The sequence below is a fragment of the Mycteria americana genome, chromosome 2 (assembly GCF_035582795.1).
Source record: "Mycteria americana isolate JAX WOST 10 ecotype Jacksonville Zoo and Gardens chromosome 2, USCA_MyAme_1.0, whole genome shotgun sequence".
In the NCBI taxonomy this organism is placed as follows: domain Eukaryota; kingdom Metazoa; phylum Chordata; class Aves; order Ciconiiformes; family Ciconiidae; genus Mycteria; species Mycteria americana.
Window position 1 is genome coordinate 56,289,710 of NC_134366.1, and position 15,384 is coordinate 56,305,093.

The 15,384-nt window shown below is 44.8% G+C and overlaps 1 protein-coding gene across 1 annotated transcript in view; it reads left to right on the forward strand.

The window, feature by feature from the left end:
• Positions 1-9,806, forward strand: part of LOC142405690 (dual specificity calcium/calmodulin-dependent 3',5'-cyclic nucleotide phosphodiesterase 1C-like) — a 217,155-nt gene extending 207,349 nt beyond the window's left edge. Inside the window, exon 19 of the mRNA XM_075493529.1 lies at positions 9,593-9,806. Within this exon, the coding sequence (XP_075349644.1) occupies positions 9,593-9,762 (170 nt within the window). The 3' untranslated portion in view covers positions 9,763-9,806. The remainder of the gene's footprint in view (positions 1-9,592) is intronic.
• Positions 9,807-15,384: the final 5,578 nt, after the last annotated feature.

Genomic DNA, 15,384 nt, shown 5'->3' on the forward strand with positions numbered 1-15,384 from the left:
TGTTAATGAGTACCTGCAAACAACAAATCCCACATCCCTTCTTATGTGTGATCCTTGTTCTGAGGCTGCCGACCACTATTATAATAAGAAGGTAGAGAATATAAATGCAGAAGAGAGGGTTTTGGCATAAGCTACAGTCCCTTCATTATTGCTGACTTGCTAAATGACCTTGCTCAAATCCTTCTTGTGTGCCTCAGTTTCCTCATCTGTTTGGCAATGATAACATTTACTCCCCTTTAAAACTATCCGATCTAGGGATCTGTTAACTGTTACGACTAGAAAAACAGCAGTAGGGATGATCCACCTTCAAGAGAGGGGAGCGATCAACCTAATAGTGTCCCTTTTTGCAAAAAGACACTGGATTTGTCCAGCCTTACTTCCAGTAGCGATACTCACTGTGATGATTTCATGTTGAATTATAGGAAGGTGCCTTCTGTCTGGCACTTACAGAAATGACTAGCTGGTTTTGACTCTCTCTTCATTAGACACCTCCCACCTCAGTGTATGTTTTGGCACTGATGGGTTTAGGGACCCAGTGGGTTTTCTCTATTTGGCTGTTTAACACTGGTACCTTCCTACCCGTGCCCTGTTACTGTGGCTTACACAGCAAACTGTTTACTCTGGTACTGTTTGCAAATCAGCCCTTCTTGTGCAGCTATTTACAGTGTGTGATGGGGAGTAGATAATAGTGCAATATTTTCCATGTATATACTCCAGTGACGCATTTTGTTTACAGCCATTATGGTGGTGTTTCTTTATGCTCTATATAGATCATGTTTCAGGGGGGTTGCTTTTGCTGGAAGCAGCCACTAATTAACGTGTAGTTAAGAAACAGTCTGCTGTAAACACGCACACACACAATTTTCTAATTGAGAAAATGTTATTGTCTTGCTGTTTTTTTCTGCGAATCGCATGCAATGTCTTGAATAAAGAGAGGAAGCTTTATTGTGTTGGGTTTAGTCTCACTTCTGAAGGAGCGAGGCTGACGAGAACAGGCACGCGTGCACGTGATCCTGTCCGTCTCTGCTGACAGGTTGGTCAGTCCTCCTCGTCGCTAGCTTTTGAACCTGTGCCTTGTCAATGTAAAGTGCGCGAGAGGAAGAAACACCCAAGAGGTCGTAAAGCCGTGGAAGTTATACGAGGTTAGGCAACTGCGTGCTGGAGAGAGCCCTGGCAGTGCTCCCACCTGGGCTTGACCATTGGTGAAACCAGAGTCCCCCGGCAGCTCAGCCGCATCTCGCAGTACCACAGGGAGCCCGGCTGCTGCCAGCACATCTGCTGCCTCCTGAAACGACTCCTTTTTCTCAGTGCAAAGAGGATGAATGAACCATTTCTCCAAGGAGCCTGCACTTTGTATGGTGAGGAAGCAGAGTAGGGGCATTGATGTACCCAGAAGTATTATTTACAGTCACTGAGTGACCATATTTTTCTTTCCGTGGCTTGGAAACATTTGGAAGGCTACTTCTGTCAGGGTCCTGGGGGTGCTTATAGGCCTCAGTGGCTGGGACCAGCCTCCCGCGGGACCCCCACCCCGCCCGTCTCCTGCCAAGGGCCCAGGGGACGTGTCTCAGCTCAGCCTGGGGCCTTCAGTCCCTGCCTGAGCGATGGGGTAGGTGTGCCCGTCTCTGCCCCTGTCTCCTGGATGGGCCTGGGACCTGCCCTGCAGAGAGCTGCTCTCCTGGATGGAGCCCTCAGACCTAGGCCATGGCTTCTCATGCAGAACTCTAGGCAGAACACAGCATAACTAGTCTGCTCTATTCCCTACGCTCACCATGAGTCCAATAACGATGAGACTGTAATTTGCCTGAAATGCCACAGGTTTTTCCAGCTCCCAAAACACTTTCAAGGACACACAACACAAAGGTTACAAGTGGCAACAGGGTTTTATTTTTCTTTGTATTTTTCTGAATGTGTTTCAGAGCCGATGCTCACCAGCATTCACACAATGCCCATCAGCCCAGGAGCAGGCTGATGCGTTCTTCAGTTTAGCTTGAAAGAACATCCCTTGCAGCCTGGCAAAGGCATGTACGTCTCACAGCTACAGAAAGCGGCAGCAGGAACACAGGCCAAGCAGGCCCTGTTTCCTGAAGAGCGAGAACGTGAAGCATGAGGATCGGGACCGACCACACAGAAGAAGAAAAGGAAGAAGAGGCGCGTGGTACGGTGGGGTGTTTTCCAAAGTGTGACACATAGCGGTGACAAGCACACTTTGTGTCCTCCAAAACTTGCTCTGCCTCTGTGCTTCTTGGCCAGCGATGCATGGAAAGCGCTCTGGTGCCTGCCCTGCGCTTGTATTGCACGCAGGGAGAGCTGGAGAGTGGCAGCTCCTGACGGGGCAGCAAGCCTGGAGCCCTTCCAAGCACAGGCTGTTTTGCACAAGCAAGAACCCCTGGGGAAATGGAGCCAAGGGACGAGCAGAGCTCGCTCCCACTCCAAACTTGCAGTGGGCAAGAGAGCCCGAGAGAGCCAGGGCACGAGTGGTGCCTTGGAGCTGCAAGAGCAGCAGGCAAGAAGGGAGCCGAAAGGGCCCAGAGGAGCCCTGACAAGGGGCTGTGCTCAGTACTGCAGAGGAAGGCAAAAAACCCCCGGAGACACTTGCTAGCCCACCTTGGGGGAAAAAAAGCCTTCCTCCCCCCAGCTGCAGGGCACGAGAGGCCATCTTCGTGGAGCATGAGCAGCAGGCAGTAAGCTAGCCAAAATGGACCAGAGGAGCCCTGACATGGAAGTGGTCATGCTCAGTGCTGCAGAGGAAGGCAAAAAACCCCCGGGGACCAGTGCCAATCTTCCCCGGGGGAAAATTCCTTCCTGACCCCAGAGCTGGCGATCGGCTATTCCCTGAGCACATGAGCAAGACCTGCCTCCTCCTCCCACAGGCTGCTCACGCCTGCCAGGAGATGCCCAAGCCCTATTCTCCTTCAACCTGTCTGGCGCCATCTCCGGGCCTTCTGAGAGTGGCCAAAGGGCCTCAGCATGATTGACCTTGGGGGCAAGAATCCTTCCTGTGCCTGGCAGGACACCAGTGGGTGCTCCAAAGCACTGGGTCCCCTTGCAACATCTCTGCAATGCCATTTCTTATGGCTGCTGCCCCTGGCTCTGCAGGGGATGAGGATGGTGAGTTCTGCAGTGCTCCTGCAGAAGGCATTGCCTTGGTCTTGCCGCTGCTATCCAGCTGAAAAAGACCGATAGCCTCGAGCACCTTCAGGGGTGGCTCTTCTCATCTCCAGCAGCCTCGTCCGGCCTCTGGCCTTCCTCCCTCAGCCTCCACAAAGTAATTCCACCAGCTCCTCAAGGATTTCCTCTCTGATGTCTTCGGGCTGCTCCCAGGCCAGTTCTGGCAGCAGGACACGGGAAGATGCTCCCTTTTATCCTGCCTCAGGGCATTGTGACTGCTGCATTGCTGGGTGGTGGCACTGTGACATGGGGGTGACGGGGCCCCCCACGCACAGCCCTGCCCACCACCCCTCTGTCCAACATCCTTCGGAAGAAGGCCTTTGGGGTGCTGGCCCCGAGGCAGTCCCCATGCCCAGGGGGCTGTCCCTGCCCTTGGTGGCCATGCACTGGGCACAGCTGCTGGACGTCCCTGACGCCTCCTCTGCCACTCGGCTCCCAAGGACAAACCATGTGCTGTTACTCTTCTCTCAGGCCATGGCAGAAACCAACCCTGCAGCCCAGAGACCACCCCTATTAGCCGTCCCCTCTCTGCACCAGAGCTAACCTCCATGAGGCCCCGCAGCAAGGAGGACCAGGGACTTGATCTGGCTGGGCACAAACCCTTTTCCTGGGTATAACAGGGGATGGTTTCAGCAGCCACAGCCTGGAGGAAAGCCAAAGTGTAACCAGAGCCATAGGCTGGGATGGACGGTGCCAACAGACCGCCATGAAAATAAGACAGGCTTTGAAAAACAAGTGACTGGAGGTGACACGAGTGTGGAGGAAAGGTTGGTCATTTTCAGACCTAGAACATTTGGATCTGTGCCCAAAGCACAGCCAGGCAAAGGACGACTCTTCCAAACTGCAAAAACAGCCCAGTGCTGCTATTGCCATTACATCCCCTTGTCCCACTGAAACAAAGTTGCGCAGCTCCTCTATTAAACACACCCATTGGCCGTGTTTATACGGGATACAAAACACACTTCAGCCACAGGGTAAAACTTTCAGAGCTCGTTTGTGACTTCAACCTTTCTGAGAGTTATTTGCCTACCTCACCTTGTGGGAGGATGTTCAGATCTTATCTAAAACCATGGCAAGTCTCCTTTTCCTTTAGGGTTTAGTATTTGGAGTACGGAAAGAGTAAGGAAGGTACTATTCTTGTCATTTTGTACGTTGGTGCCAAAATTGGTATGTACCTTCAGACTATGTAAATAAGGGCATTTATACCATAGACATTCATTTGGTCGTGGCAATGCCAGAGGCAAAAGAAAGGGGTTTGGTTCCCTCTGCATGAACTTTGCAGAGATGTAGAGAGCATGCATGATTTCCTCACCATTCCTTACCAATGCAGCAAGGGACATTTGCTACTACTACACTGTCGGGGGAGGTTCGGACTTGAGGAAACATTTCTTTACCAAGAAGGTGGTCAAACCCTGGAACAGCCTTCCTGGAGAGGTGATTGATGCCCCATGCCAGTCAGTGTTTAGGAGGCATTTGGACAACGTCCTTAATACCATGCTTGAACTTTTGGTCAGCCCTGAAGTGATGAGGCAGTTGGACTAGATGATTGTTGTAGGTTCCTTCCGGCTGAACTCAACTCTTTTCTCTTCTCTTCTCTTCTAATATTCCTGGTGATACCCATGAACACATTTTGCTACAAGCTGTGGTACATCTTCATATTCCTGAAAGTTGGATCTTGTGCAACGTAATGGAGCAGTGACTTGCAAGAGTTCAGGTTGTCACATAGGGCGAGGTTTAATGTAGGAGCTGGCTAGGCATAGAGGAGAGCATAATATGCATTCAGTGGATTAAAAAGCATACCTGGGCAGAAAAAAAAATCGTAATTAGTTGCTAAACCCTCAGCTTATGTCACAGTAGCTGGCCAAGAAGTAGCTGTCTTTGGACTCTCTCCTTGAGGTGTCTCATTGGAGAGAACAGTGAAATTTGTATAAACACACAGATTTTCTTAACACTCCTAGAAGACTGATTGTCCCCAAGTTTAGAACATTTCTTGAGTGTCTCTAATGAAACATAGTCTTGGTTGTCCTGCTCCTTCATCCTTCAGATCTTCCTGATAATTACAGCAGAAAACCTCCTTTGTTGGCAAAGGCGGCAAAAGAGGGAAAGAAGACTCCTTTCCGGATATGCTCCCTCAATTTAACAGCAGAATACTGAATTAGGAATGCCAGTATCCCTAGCTTTCCTGTGTCATCTCCCAGTGAAAATGCCCAATGAAATAGTTCCCTTACCTCACTGGTAAATTTTTTAGCTAAATCAGTAAATCAGCTTTACTGATCATAAAAGCCTTTCATCTTTCCTGTTGTCTTTCTCCTCGGATTTTCTTTATCCTGCCTGCATAGTAGTTGAAGGCAAAAGTTGCGGTAGCTCTGCAGGGGGCTGAGGGGTAAGAAGAGATGGCAGAAGGTCTGTCTTCAGGATGTCCCTGCAGGACACTAACCACAGCTGGTTTGGCAAGTACTTCTGGTACTCTTGTCTGGACTAAGCTGTGTCCCAGACACTATTTCCACCCTGGTGCCTCTGTAAAGCCACAGCATCCCCTCACGAGGCAAGGACAGCTAGGAGAGACAGCAATGTCTCAGTCTTCATCCTCATCCACACTCACCTGCATTGTCTTGTAGTGCTGAGGCCAAACCAGCCTCCTCCAGCACCAGTGCTGCCCCATGCACCAGGCGTGTTTCACTGCTAGACCTCCCTCTGTGCAAAGGTGGTGGGGAGCCATGGTTGGGTCCTTTTCCAGAAGCAGCGGCAGCAGCACAGCAGGGAACTGCCACTAGCTCGGGGGCAGATGTGAAAGCTGAGCAACCTGTATGGGTTTTCCCCCTTCCAGTTTCCTGTTTTCTTTCCCACCACCTTTTTCTTTCCCTCCAGTACTAAGTGCCAGCAGTGACCACTCAAATCCCATTTGCAGATGTGGCTGCTTAGCTGACTGTGTTCTTAATTCTTATCAGAGGCAAATTGTTTCCCAACAGGTGTTCATGATTAAAAATCATGCTATTCACTCAGTGACTGTAGCAATGACATTAAAGAAAATGACATTTCAATGGCTTTTTTGAAGGGACATGCCTTTTGAATGAATAGAAATGTTTATATCTACCTACTTTAAAATGCTTGAAAAGAAAAAGAAAAGGATATCAGTGTTTTGCCTTGTCTTGTTCTGTTTTCTGATCAGAGTGGAATTGGTAGGTACCAAGAGTGTTTGTTGCTGTAACAACTTTTAGTAGTTTGAAATACTCAGGATGACGATATAGTATTTTTGTCAGTAAGCATCGTTAGCAATAATTTCCTTCTTATTGCAATGGGGCAAAAACTGTTGCAAATCAGTGTATTTCTAGGGAAGTCAGTGGAACCAGGAAAATTCCAGCTCAGATTTTGACTATAGTGTAGAATAATTCTTGTGGACTGTGGTGATGCATCCCCTGGCTTCAAGCTCACATGAAATGTCCATCATGCTCGATTAACTGAGGGCAGGATCCTCAGTAAACGTTTTTCTCTTGTTCAGATTATCCATGAGATTGAAGCTCTTGGCATTGTCTGGACTGTTAGTTCAAGTGATCATCCACAAAATAATTGGGTTTTGATGGGCTCTCTTGTTGACCTCACCCAGTGGATGCATGGCACATCTTAGGATCAGTTTAAAGGGCAGAAATTCTAGCAGTATTTGGTACTCTTATGGTTTCTTGACTCACGGATGAATGGTTTAAACTGTGGCAAATCCGGCACGTTTGTTCACCTGCGCCCTTCTGTGTATGTGCCTCCACTTCCAAACCAGTCTCTCATGCATTAGCTATGTCTGCTTATAGGAGCATCCATCACTGCTTATACAAAATAATAGCTTCTGGTGTAGTGCCTCAAGCTATTAATCTAATTGGAGTTGCATGGAGTGTAGTAGGCTGCTTTGATGTTATACGGGGCGGGGAGGCAAGAAGGATGGGGAAATGAACAATTCTTGTTCCTTCATATAAGCATTGTACAAGTTGCATTGTGCTCTGAAACCTGTTAGTTGGTCTGCTGTAAATGTGTTTGCAGATATCCTCAAATCCTGCCCTACTTTGACACAATATCTGTAGTTAAACCTGAGGTGCATCAGATCCAACCTGCAGGATTTTACTAAAAACTTAGAAGCAGATTACAAGCTTTACACCCCCTTCCGCTTAGCAGAACTCTTTGAAAATACAGACATCAGTTAAAAGGTGTGTGCCCCTCAGGAAGGGCATAGGTTATGAGGTTGGCAGCCCTTAACTGTGGTGCTGCAAGCAGAACCTGAGGACTAGTGCTGGGTGAGATCTTCCCCTGCAGTCGACATTCATTTTTCATTTGCAGTTGTCTACTAAGCAGCAGCTCTGGAATTCATTCTTTCATCTGTGATGACCATTATATCTCAAGCGAACCAAGGCATAATGTTGACGTAGGGCAGGTGTTTATACCAAGCAGCTAGAGGGAGTCCTGACCTCTCTCAAGAATCAAAAGAAGAGTTGTATCAAAGAAAGGATAAGAGGAAATACTGGGTGGATGCTGTCCTAGCCAAATCTGAGGTTTGCATGGCTGCTGTTCTGTAAGATGCTGGGTTGCACATCCCACTGGCCAGAGCAAACAGAGTGGCTAATGCACTCAGCCTCCTTGCTAAATCAGTGTCTGAATGACACACAGATAGTGTCTCTGCATGATGCTACTTCTGTAACTATTCTAGTCTACACTGGCACTGTCCAAATACCTATCCTCTGCTTTCATTGCCTTGATGATAGCCATGATCTTAAAAAATAATTGTTTATTTTCCCTAAATTAAAAAAAAGGGAAATTCATGCCTAAGTGGCATCAAGGTTAGAAACTTGCAATATTTAACATCACTCCATGCATGAAAGTCCTGAGAATCATAATTTATTGAAGCCCACAAAACCCCTATGAGGTAAGTATTCTCATTTTTATTCCCATTTTACACATGGAGAAACTGGGGTGAATGTTACAGTCCAGGATACACAAGAAGTCAGTGAGAAATCTGGGAACAGAACTCTAGAGTCCTGAGAGAGAGTGTTCTCCCCATCACTTTGAGTCACTAAAGCCTGAAGAAATTAAATGTCATGGATCCCCTTTATCAACTCCTGTATGAGGATGATAAACAGCACTGTCAGTGTTCTGGATAAACCCCCTTAAACCTATTAGCCAAGTCATCTCTGCTGGCAACAACTCCAGTAAAATTCCAGTTAACAATAAACATTCCCCCATGCTGAGCAATGGAAAATCCAATAACAGTTTGGCTGAATCCATGCTGAGTACAGAAAATAGAATTAATCTGAAAAGTGAATGTGCCTCAAAGAACAGTAACTCACCTGGATATTTTTCAAGCTTTTAATGAATGTCAATCCAGTCTAGTTGAGAACAGGAAAGACTATGACTATGCAGAAATCTGCATGTGTATTTCCAAAGTTTATGAAATCTATAGTTTTTTTGTTTCCCAAGACATTTTAGAGTACAATTAATCACTCAAGGAGTTTAAAAGATGAGAGTGTGACTGTTCTAGCATTTGATGTTAGTTAGTTCACACAGGGGAATCTTTTTCGCTTCTTAGGGTTCATGCTGAGAGCAATGACTTTTCTTTTAAAGTGCTTATCATGCTAATTATTGACTTTATTACTTGGTTATTTTACAAATAATAACTAAGCATAAGACAAATACATTTTTGTCATAGTCGTGTTTAATTTTTTTATTCTACCTATGTAAAGATGTAAGAAAGCAAGACATAGATTCAAATAAACAGAGCCAAGATGTGAGAATAGTCAGATTCATATGTAGCCCACTTGTGACTTTCACAACGACCTGTAGTTTACTGCAAAAATCATACGAAACCTCTCATCCACCTATTCCTGAATTCTGGGAAAAGTGATCTCAATCCGGATTTATTGCCTTAAAATGACCTTGTTCAATGATACTTTGAAAACAGTGAGGTGTTTAGCTATCTACATGTAGATAGGTAAGTATAAAGTTGCTTCTTCATTTAGACTTTTGGCACTTTCATCTTCTGTCTAAAATGTTGTTTCCTAACCTTGAGAATGTTCCTTGGGATTCACCTGTGTTGGTGTAGTCTTCTGGGATGTCCTAATAAGGGCATGATTTCAAGATCGAGTATTCCGAAGTGCTTAATTGCCCAAATTTCAATTGTGGAGATGTCTATGTTTCATTCTAGAGTTTTATGTCTGTATTTATGATTTATATTTTCACATCTTTTTTTTTCTGAACGTTTTCCTAACCCTCTGTAACTACCCATTAACCCAAGAGAGTCCTGGCTTTCAGGCTGAGAAACCCTCCTTTGCACAGACAGGCTGTGCTGAGTGGGATGGATGCAGCTTCTGAGGAATTAATTTCTTTTCCACCAGCAAGTCAATGCTAGGCATGGTAACCATCATTGTTCTTCCTTTGTCACCGCCAGCCATCAAACCTCAGTTGCGTTACCTCAGGACGCCCACTTACAGCTCAGGAAACTATTTCCCAGCCTTCCATAAGAAATCGGAGGAACATCCGGTGAGATGTAAGCTCCTTGACCAGAGGGGAAGGATGAAGAAGATCCAACATATTTCCCAGAGCTGGAATAGGAAATAGCAGAAGAGATAAAGAGGCATCTTCTGGAATGACACTCCTCACAGGCGGACAGAGGACATTGTGTAACCATTGCACAGGCCATACTGCATTGTACAGCAGCTGCAATTCTAGATAAAAGCAAGTGTATGATTTAGCTAAACAATGTAATGGACATTTTGTTAGAAATGTTCTCAATAGCCTTCTTATTATTGCAGCATACACCCACTTAGTACTAAAATATTAGGCTGTTACCTTAAAAGAAGTAATTGTATACCACTATCTCCTGTTAAATTAAGGAAGCCAACGCTTTCCTAGATGATTGGGCTCCTTCTGGTATTCTCAATGTGACCTTCTGCCTACCACAGGTAAGACAACAACTCCTATTTCAGACAGCATGGGAAAGTTTTTTCTTGCCTAGCTGTACTGAGAATAAATGTCCTCCTGTCGTAGTGTGATAGGTATTCAGGAGGATGAAGGTAGGAGGCTGGAATACAGAGTCCTCTTGCTTCACTCATTGGAAAAGGAAGGCATAGTGCAGCGTTAAAATTGTTCTTTGCATGAATTCTGATGAATGTTAAATAACACTGATTATCTTTTGTGGCATTAATTTAGTTGAGTTTGATCCCATGTGTTCTTTTGGTGCACAGAGTGTCCCATGGGCCTGAGTTTCACAGCTGAACATGCCCCCTCTGAAAAAGTTCTCTTGCCCCCAGATTTTACACTGTGAGAAACAGTGGCAAATAACTCTCTGCCCTCTTTCTCCAGGCCCCTGGTGAATTACGTACCACCTCAGCTCTCCCTTTCCAGAACAGTGAACTCTGTCCTGTTTGTACTCTCCTCACAAGCAAACCTACTCTACTTTTTATCTTCCTTGCTGCTCTTCTTGCTCTTCGTTGTATATATATATTTTTAAAACTCTTTTTGAAAGGAGAGGATGAGCACTGCACACGGTACTCAAGATGCAGGTATACCAGAAATTTATAAAATAATGTAATGACACTTTCTGTTTCATCTGCCATGCCTTTCTGAATAGTTTTTAAAGTTGTACTTTCCTTTTTGAACCTCCTTGAGCACTGAATAGTAGTTTCTGTAGAATTATCTATAATAAATCCTGATTAATTTATAGCCCAAACATACATATGGAGTTGGGGAGTTGGGGTTGCCTCTCCCTATATGCATTGTTCTGCACTTACCTACACTGAATTGGTGGTTTTGCCAATTACACTGAAGTGAGCTTCTTCTTCTTCTTCTTCTTCTTCTTCTTCTTCTTCTTCTTCTTCTTCTTCTTCTTCTTCTTCTTCCTCTTCTTCTTCTTCCTCCTTCATTTCTCTTCCCTGCTTGTTTTCTTCTTCCATCAACACCTTTTCCAAATCACATCTTATGGATAAGCACATTGAATAGCAGAGAGGACAATCCTCCTTTACTATGAATGCTGACCATTTCATCTCACTCTTTTTTTTTTCTTTCTCTCATTGTTAACCAGTTATTTACCCATCTTAAAATCCTATGTTACAATCTTGTCTTATCCATGACAGCTCAGTAGCTTTGACAGCCTTTGGACCTTGTCAAAATGGAGAACTGCAAATCATTATTGGCTCCTCCAAGGAAGTCTCAAAGATTTGTGAGGCAAAATTTCTTCTATAAAAACTAGGCTGACCCCTTGCTGTTGTAAGTGTCCCTGCTACCAATTCTATTTATATTTTCTAAAAGTTCACTCACTGTGAATTCTCATTCTGTTATACACTCCAGATTTGTAACTATGTCCAACATCAAAACTGCACCAGCTGGTGTATGTAGCACTGCTATGTGACAGTCACATTAAAATCATGGCTGGTTGTTGCATGAAAAGAGACGGGGCGTTTTTCCAGTGTTACAGATGCCCCTCGCTCCCTTAGAGAGGATCACTGCAATTCCGAGCGCACTCACCCTGAGGTCTGACACCTTTCCACAGTGTTTTGCTAGACATCTCCACTGCCCGTGTGCTCTGATGTCACCTTGTTTCAGTTATTTTCATCTGTTTTACCCTGTGCTTTGTTTGTGGCGTTGACCTGAACCACCATCAGAACTTGTGATTCCAGCAGCTGGGCTGGGTGGCTGCCTAAACCAAATGCAAAGAAGAATGCACTTTAAAGCCTCCTGCTTATGAGAAGTGATTTATCTCTAGGAATTCCCCAAGAACTCTATTTTGCTTGTAGAATACCCTGAAATGTTTTACACAAATAGGCTGTATAGAAATGCAAAATTATACTATCCTTCCAAACACATTTTCTGTCTGTGTAATTTCCTTCCCTTTAGGGAAGTTAACACTTTACCTAACAGATTCCTACCTGTTCTCTGGACAAGTGGACAGCACTGGGTCACTTGCAGAAGTTGAAAGGGGAACGTCTTTTTTTTTTGCGTTTCATTATTACCGACAGTTTATTGGGGTTACTGGTTTTGTGTCACCAGCATCTCACGAAAGGCGTGATTTTTGTCTTTGCTCTCCTGGTCCACACTCTCTCCTTTGCCATGAAGCAGAGATGAGCTGCCGTCTTGAATTTACTGCTGTGTAGTCAAGGCACAGGGAAATGAAATGACCTACCTGAGGTGTCATGGGGAGCGTATATGGCTCCTACAAATTTAATGTAGCTCTGATCAGGTTCCTCTTTGCTCTCACTTTTCTTCAGCTAAGTCCATGCTGTGCCGCGTTGCTGTCTATTATTGTCCTCTCTAGAAAGTGTCTGTTCACTCAAGTGGTTTAGCGGGTTTTTATTTTTTATTTTTCCTGGAGCTGGGGAAGGTGAAGAATGCTGGCAGATACTCATTGGTATTGGAAAGATATCTCAGGATGTCTCTTCCTTCTTCCAAAGCCTGGGGCTTTTGGCCTAAATGAAATACTGCAAAGTGAGGAGAGAGGATGTTTGTGCAGACTGCTCCTTGTAAATATCGGGTGCTTCACAAAAATAATTCCTAAGCAAACCTAGTTGTGCTGATGGCATCCATCCTGATGTGATGGAGTGGATGGGCTCATCCTTTCAGTCCAACCCTGACATCTAGTGTACATCAAAGGGAAATTTCCCAAGTGTGAAGTTCAAAAATGAAATCTGTGTTATTTGGGGGAGGTCTGGCTTTGCGATACACTTGACCTTTTTCTGCATTGATGATTTCTGAGATAATCACTTGCTGCCAGCACAGAAATAAGTCTGAGTAATCTGTCCCTCTCTCAGACTTATGGTGCCATTTAGACTTGTTATGAATTACTCGTTGCAGCTATCAACACTTGCAAATTTAGCGTTTTTTCTGTTTAGTCCATTTGTGAACTGAGTCTTTGCTCTAATCACTGAATCGCTTTGCTACGACAAGAAAGTTTGGTGCTCTGTTTTTTGAGAGGGAGTTTGTTTATTTTTTTGGAAAAGGATTAAAGTCTGAATTAAAAATATTAATGTTAAAATCCACAGTGAGTGAGGCATAGAGAGACTCTTGAGTATTCATTCCTTACATTTTGTGTATTTCTATGTCTACACAAACAGGGACTGGAAAGGAACATGGGCTCCAACGTCCTCAAGGGCAATTGCAGCAGCCAGAGCAGAGATGGAGGAGGAAGGGGAGGAGGAGGGAGGAGGAGCTGTGGCTCAGCAGCTTAAATGGGCCTTTCCAGTTCTTTAGGTCATGAGGCAGACAGTTGGGTTTGTAAAGCAAATTTGGTTCTGGACCGGCCGTGTCCCCACCTCCTTTCTCCTTCTTGTTGAGGTCTGTTATTCACTTCTGTTGCTCAGGTATCTGGCCAGCACAAGTCCTTCTGGCTGATCCTTCACTGTTCTTTTGCATGTACTCCTCCCTTTACCCCAAACTTTCCTCCTGATCTCTCACAGACCTGCTAAGCATCAATGAGCAGCTCCCTTGGTATGGATCCTGGGCTATAGTCACAGAATCGCTGAGGCTGGATGGCACCCCTGGCATTGGCCAGTCCAAATCAGGTCCATTGAAGCAGGTTACTCAGGGCCGTGTCCAGTTTTGTTTTGAAAATCTCCAAGGATGGAGATTTTCCACAACATCTCTGGGCTATCTGTGCCAGTGCTCAGTAGTAAAAACATGTTTTCTTACTTGTAAGTGGCGTTTCAGGTATTTCAGTTTGTGCTTACTGCCTCTTGTCCTGTCAGTGGATACCACTGGGAAAAGCCTGGCTCCCTCTTCTTTACTCCCTCCCATCAGACATTTATATACATTGACAAGATCCCTTTAAGCTTTCTCTTCTCCAGGCTAAACAGAATACAGAAAAACAAACCTGGGATAAGTATAACTTTGTCTCAGACCCTAAGACCACCTGGAGCCTAAAACCTACTTTGAAGGTTGGAAAAGACTTGACAGCTTGGAAAAATCCAAAGCTCATGGCAATGTGTCTCATGGTCATAAACACACAGCTTGCATTTTACAGGATCATTGCACTGTAAGAATAAGCACAAATGGTCCATCAAAAGTGGTTCTTTTATTTCTGGAATGTGCTTTCTAATTTTGCTGCTGCTTGTCTGTCTTGTCCAGTCCATGTCTTTTCAGGATTCTTCAGGATGTAGGGTATAGGGATGGATTAAGCTTCCCTTCACAGCTCCTGGGTCTGACAGACTGACATGGGTTCCTCCTGCAGGACCAGGAGCCAGTATCATGGAGTAGAAACTGGCTTTTAATGATGTTTATTGTTTCTATTTGTAGAACTACATTTCCAGAATATTGGTATTTCTGTTTGCACCACCTCACTCTAAGAGGCCCATAGCTTTTTTTAGGGATGTACGGAACAGAATAATATGTGTTTATGAACTTACCTAAATACAGCTGGGAAGCCAAAATTTCTAATGTGCTTCACTGACATGCACTTTCTATTTTCGCTTGTAGATGCAATTGCTGGGCAGTCTCTCTGCATACAAGACTACTGTAAGGTCATGTGTACACAAAATGTAATCTCAAAAGGTAGGAATGGCATAGGACATGCAGGAAGATGATCTGTTATGATATCTAAACACATCCATTAATGTAAATGATCAAAGCATTATACAATTATCAATTTATTAACCAGTAAGACAAAATTTCAACCAGACAAAATTTCAGTGTAAGTGTTGCTAAACTCAATGCATGCAAATGCTGCTTTATCTGTGCATATAGTGTGAGTTAGTGATAGCATCCTGAATGTCGCTTTGGATTTTTTTCTGCTGCGGTTTAGCTAGGCAAATCACTTAACCTATGGCTCTCATGTTTAGCACTGCAAAAATGCTCATTACATCCCCTTCAGATGGGTGATGGGCTTTCCGCAGTCCTTAGTTGAAAGTTGCTAAAATGCAAGGCCATTAAATCCCTTTGTCCCAATTCTATTGTAAATGGAGACCTGTCCCTTAGTTTCTAGGTAGAGGTTAATTGAGAATTTGCTCCAAAAATATTAGCCATTAACAACCTCCCCACGGCAGTCAGTCTTTTATTCACTGACTGAAGCACTTCATTTCCCCCGAGGCGTTGCACTGCTTGTTCTGCCCAGTGCAGACTTCTGGGGTGAGATGCAGTTCCAGCTGAATATCTGAATGCAAGCCAGCTACTAAGGCCCAAAAGCAGTCAATGCCTATGTGCAAGTAATGTATACGACGTCAGTCTGGAGCATCCCAGTCCTAACAGTGCTATGGA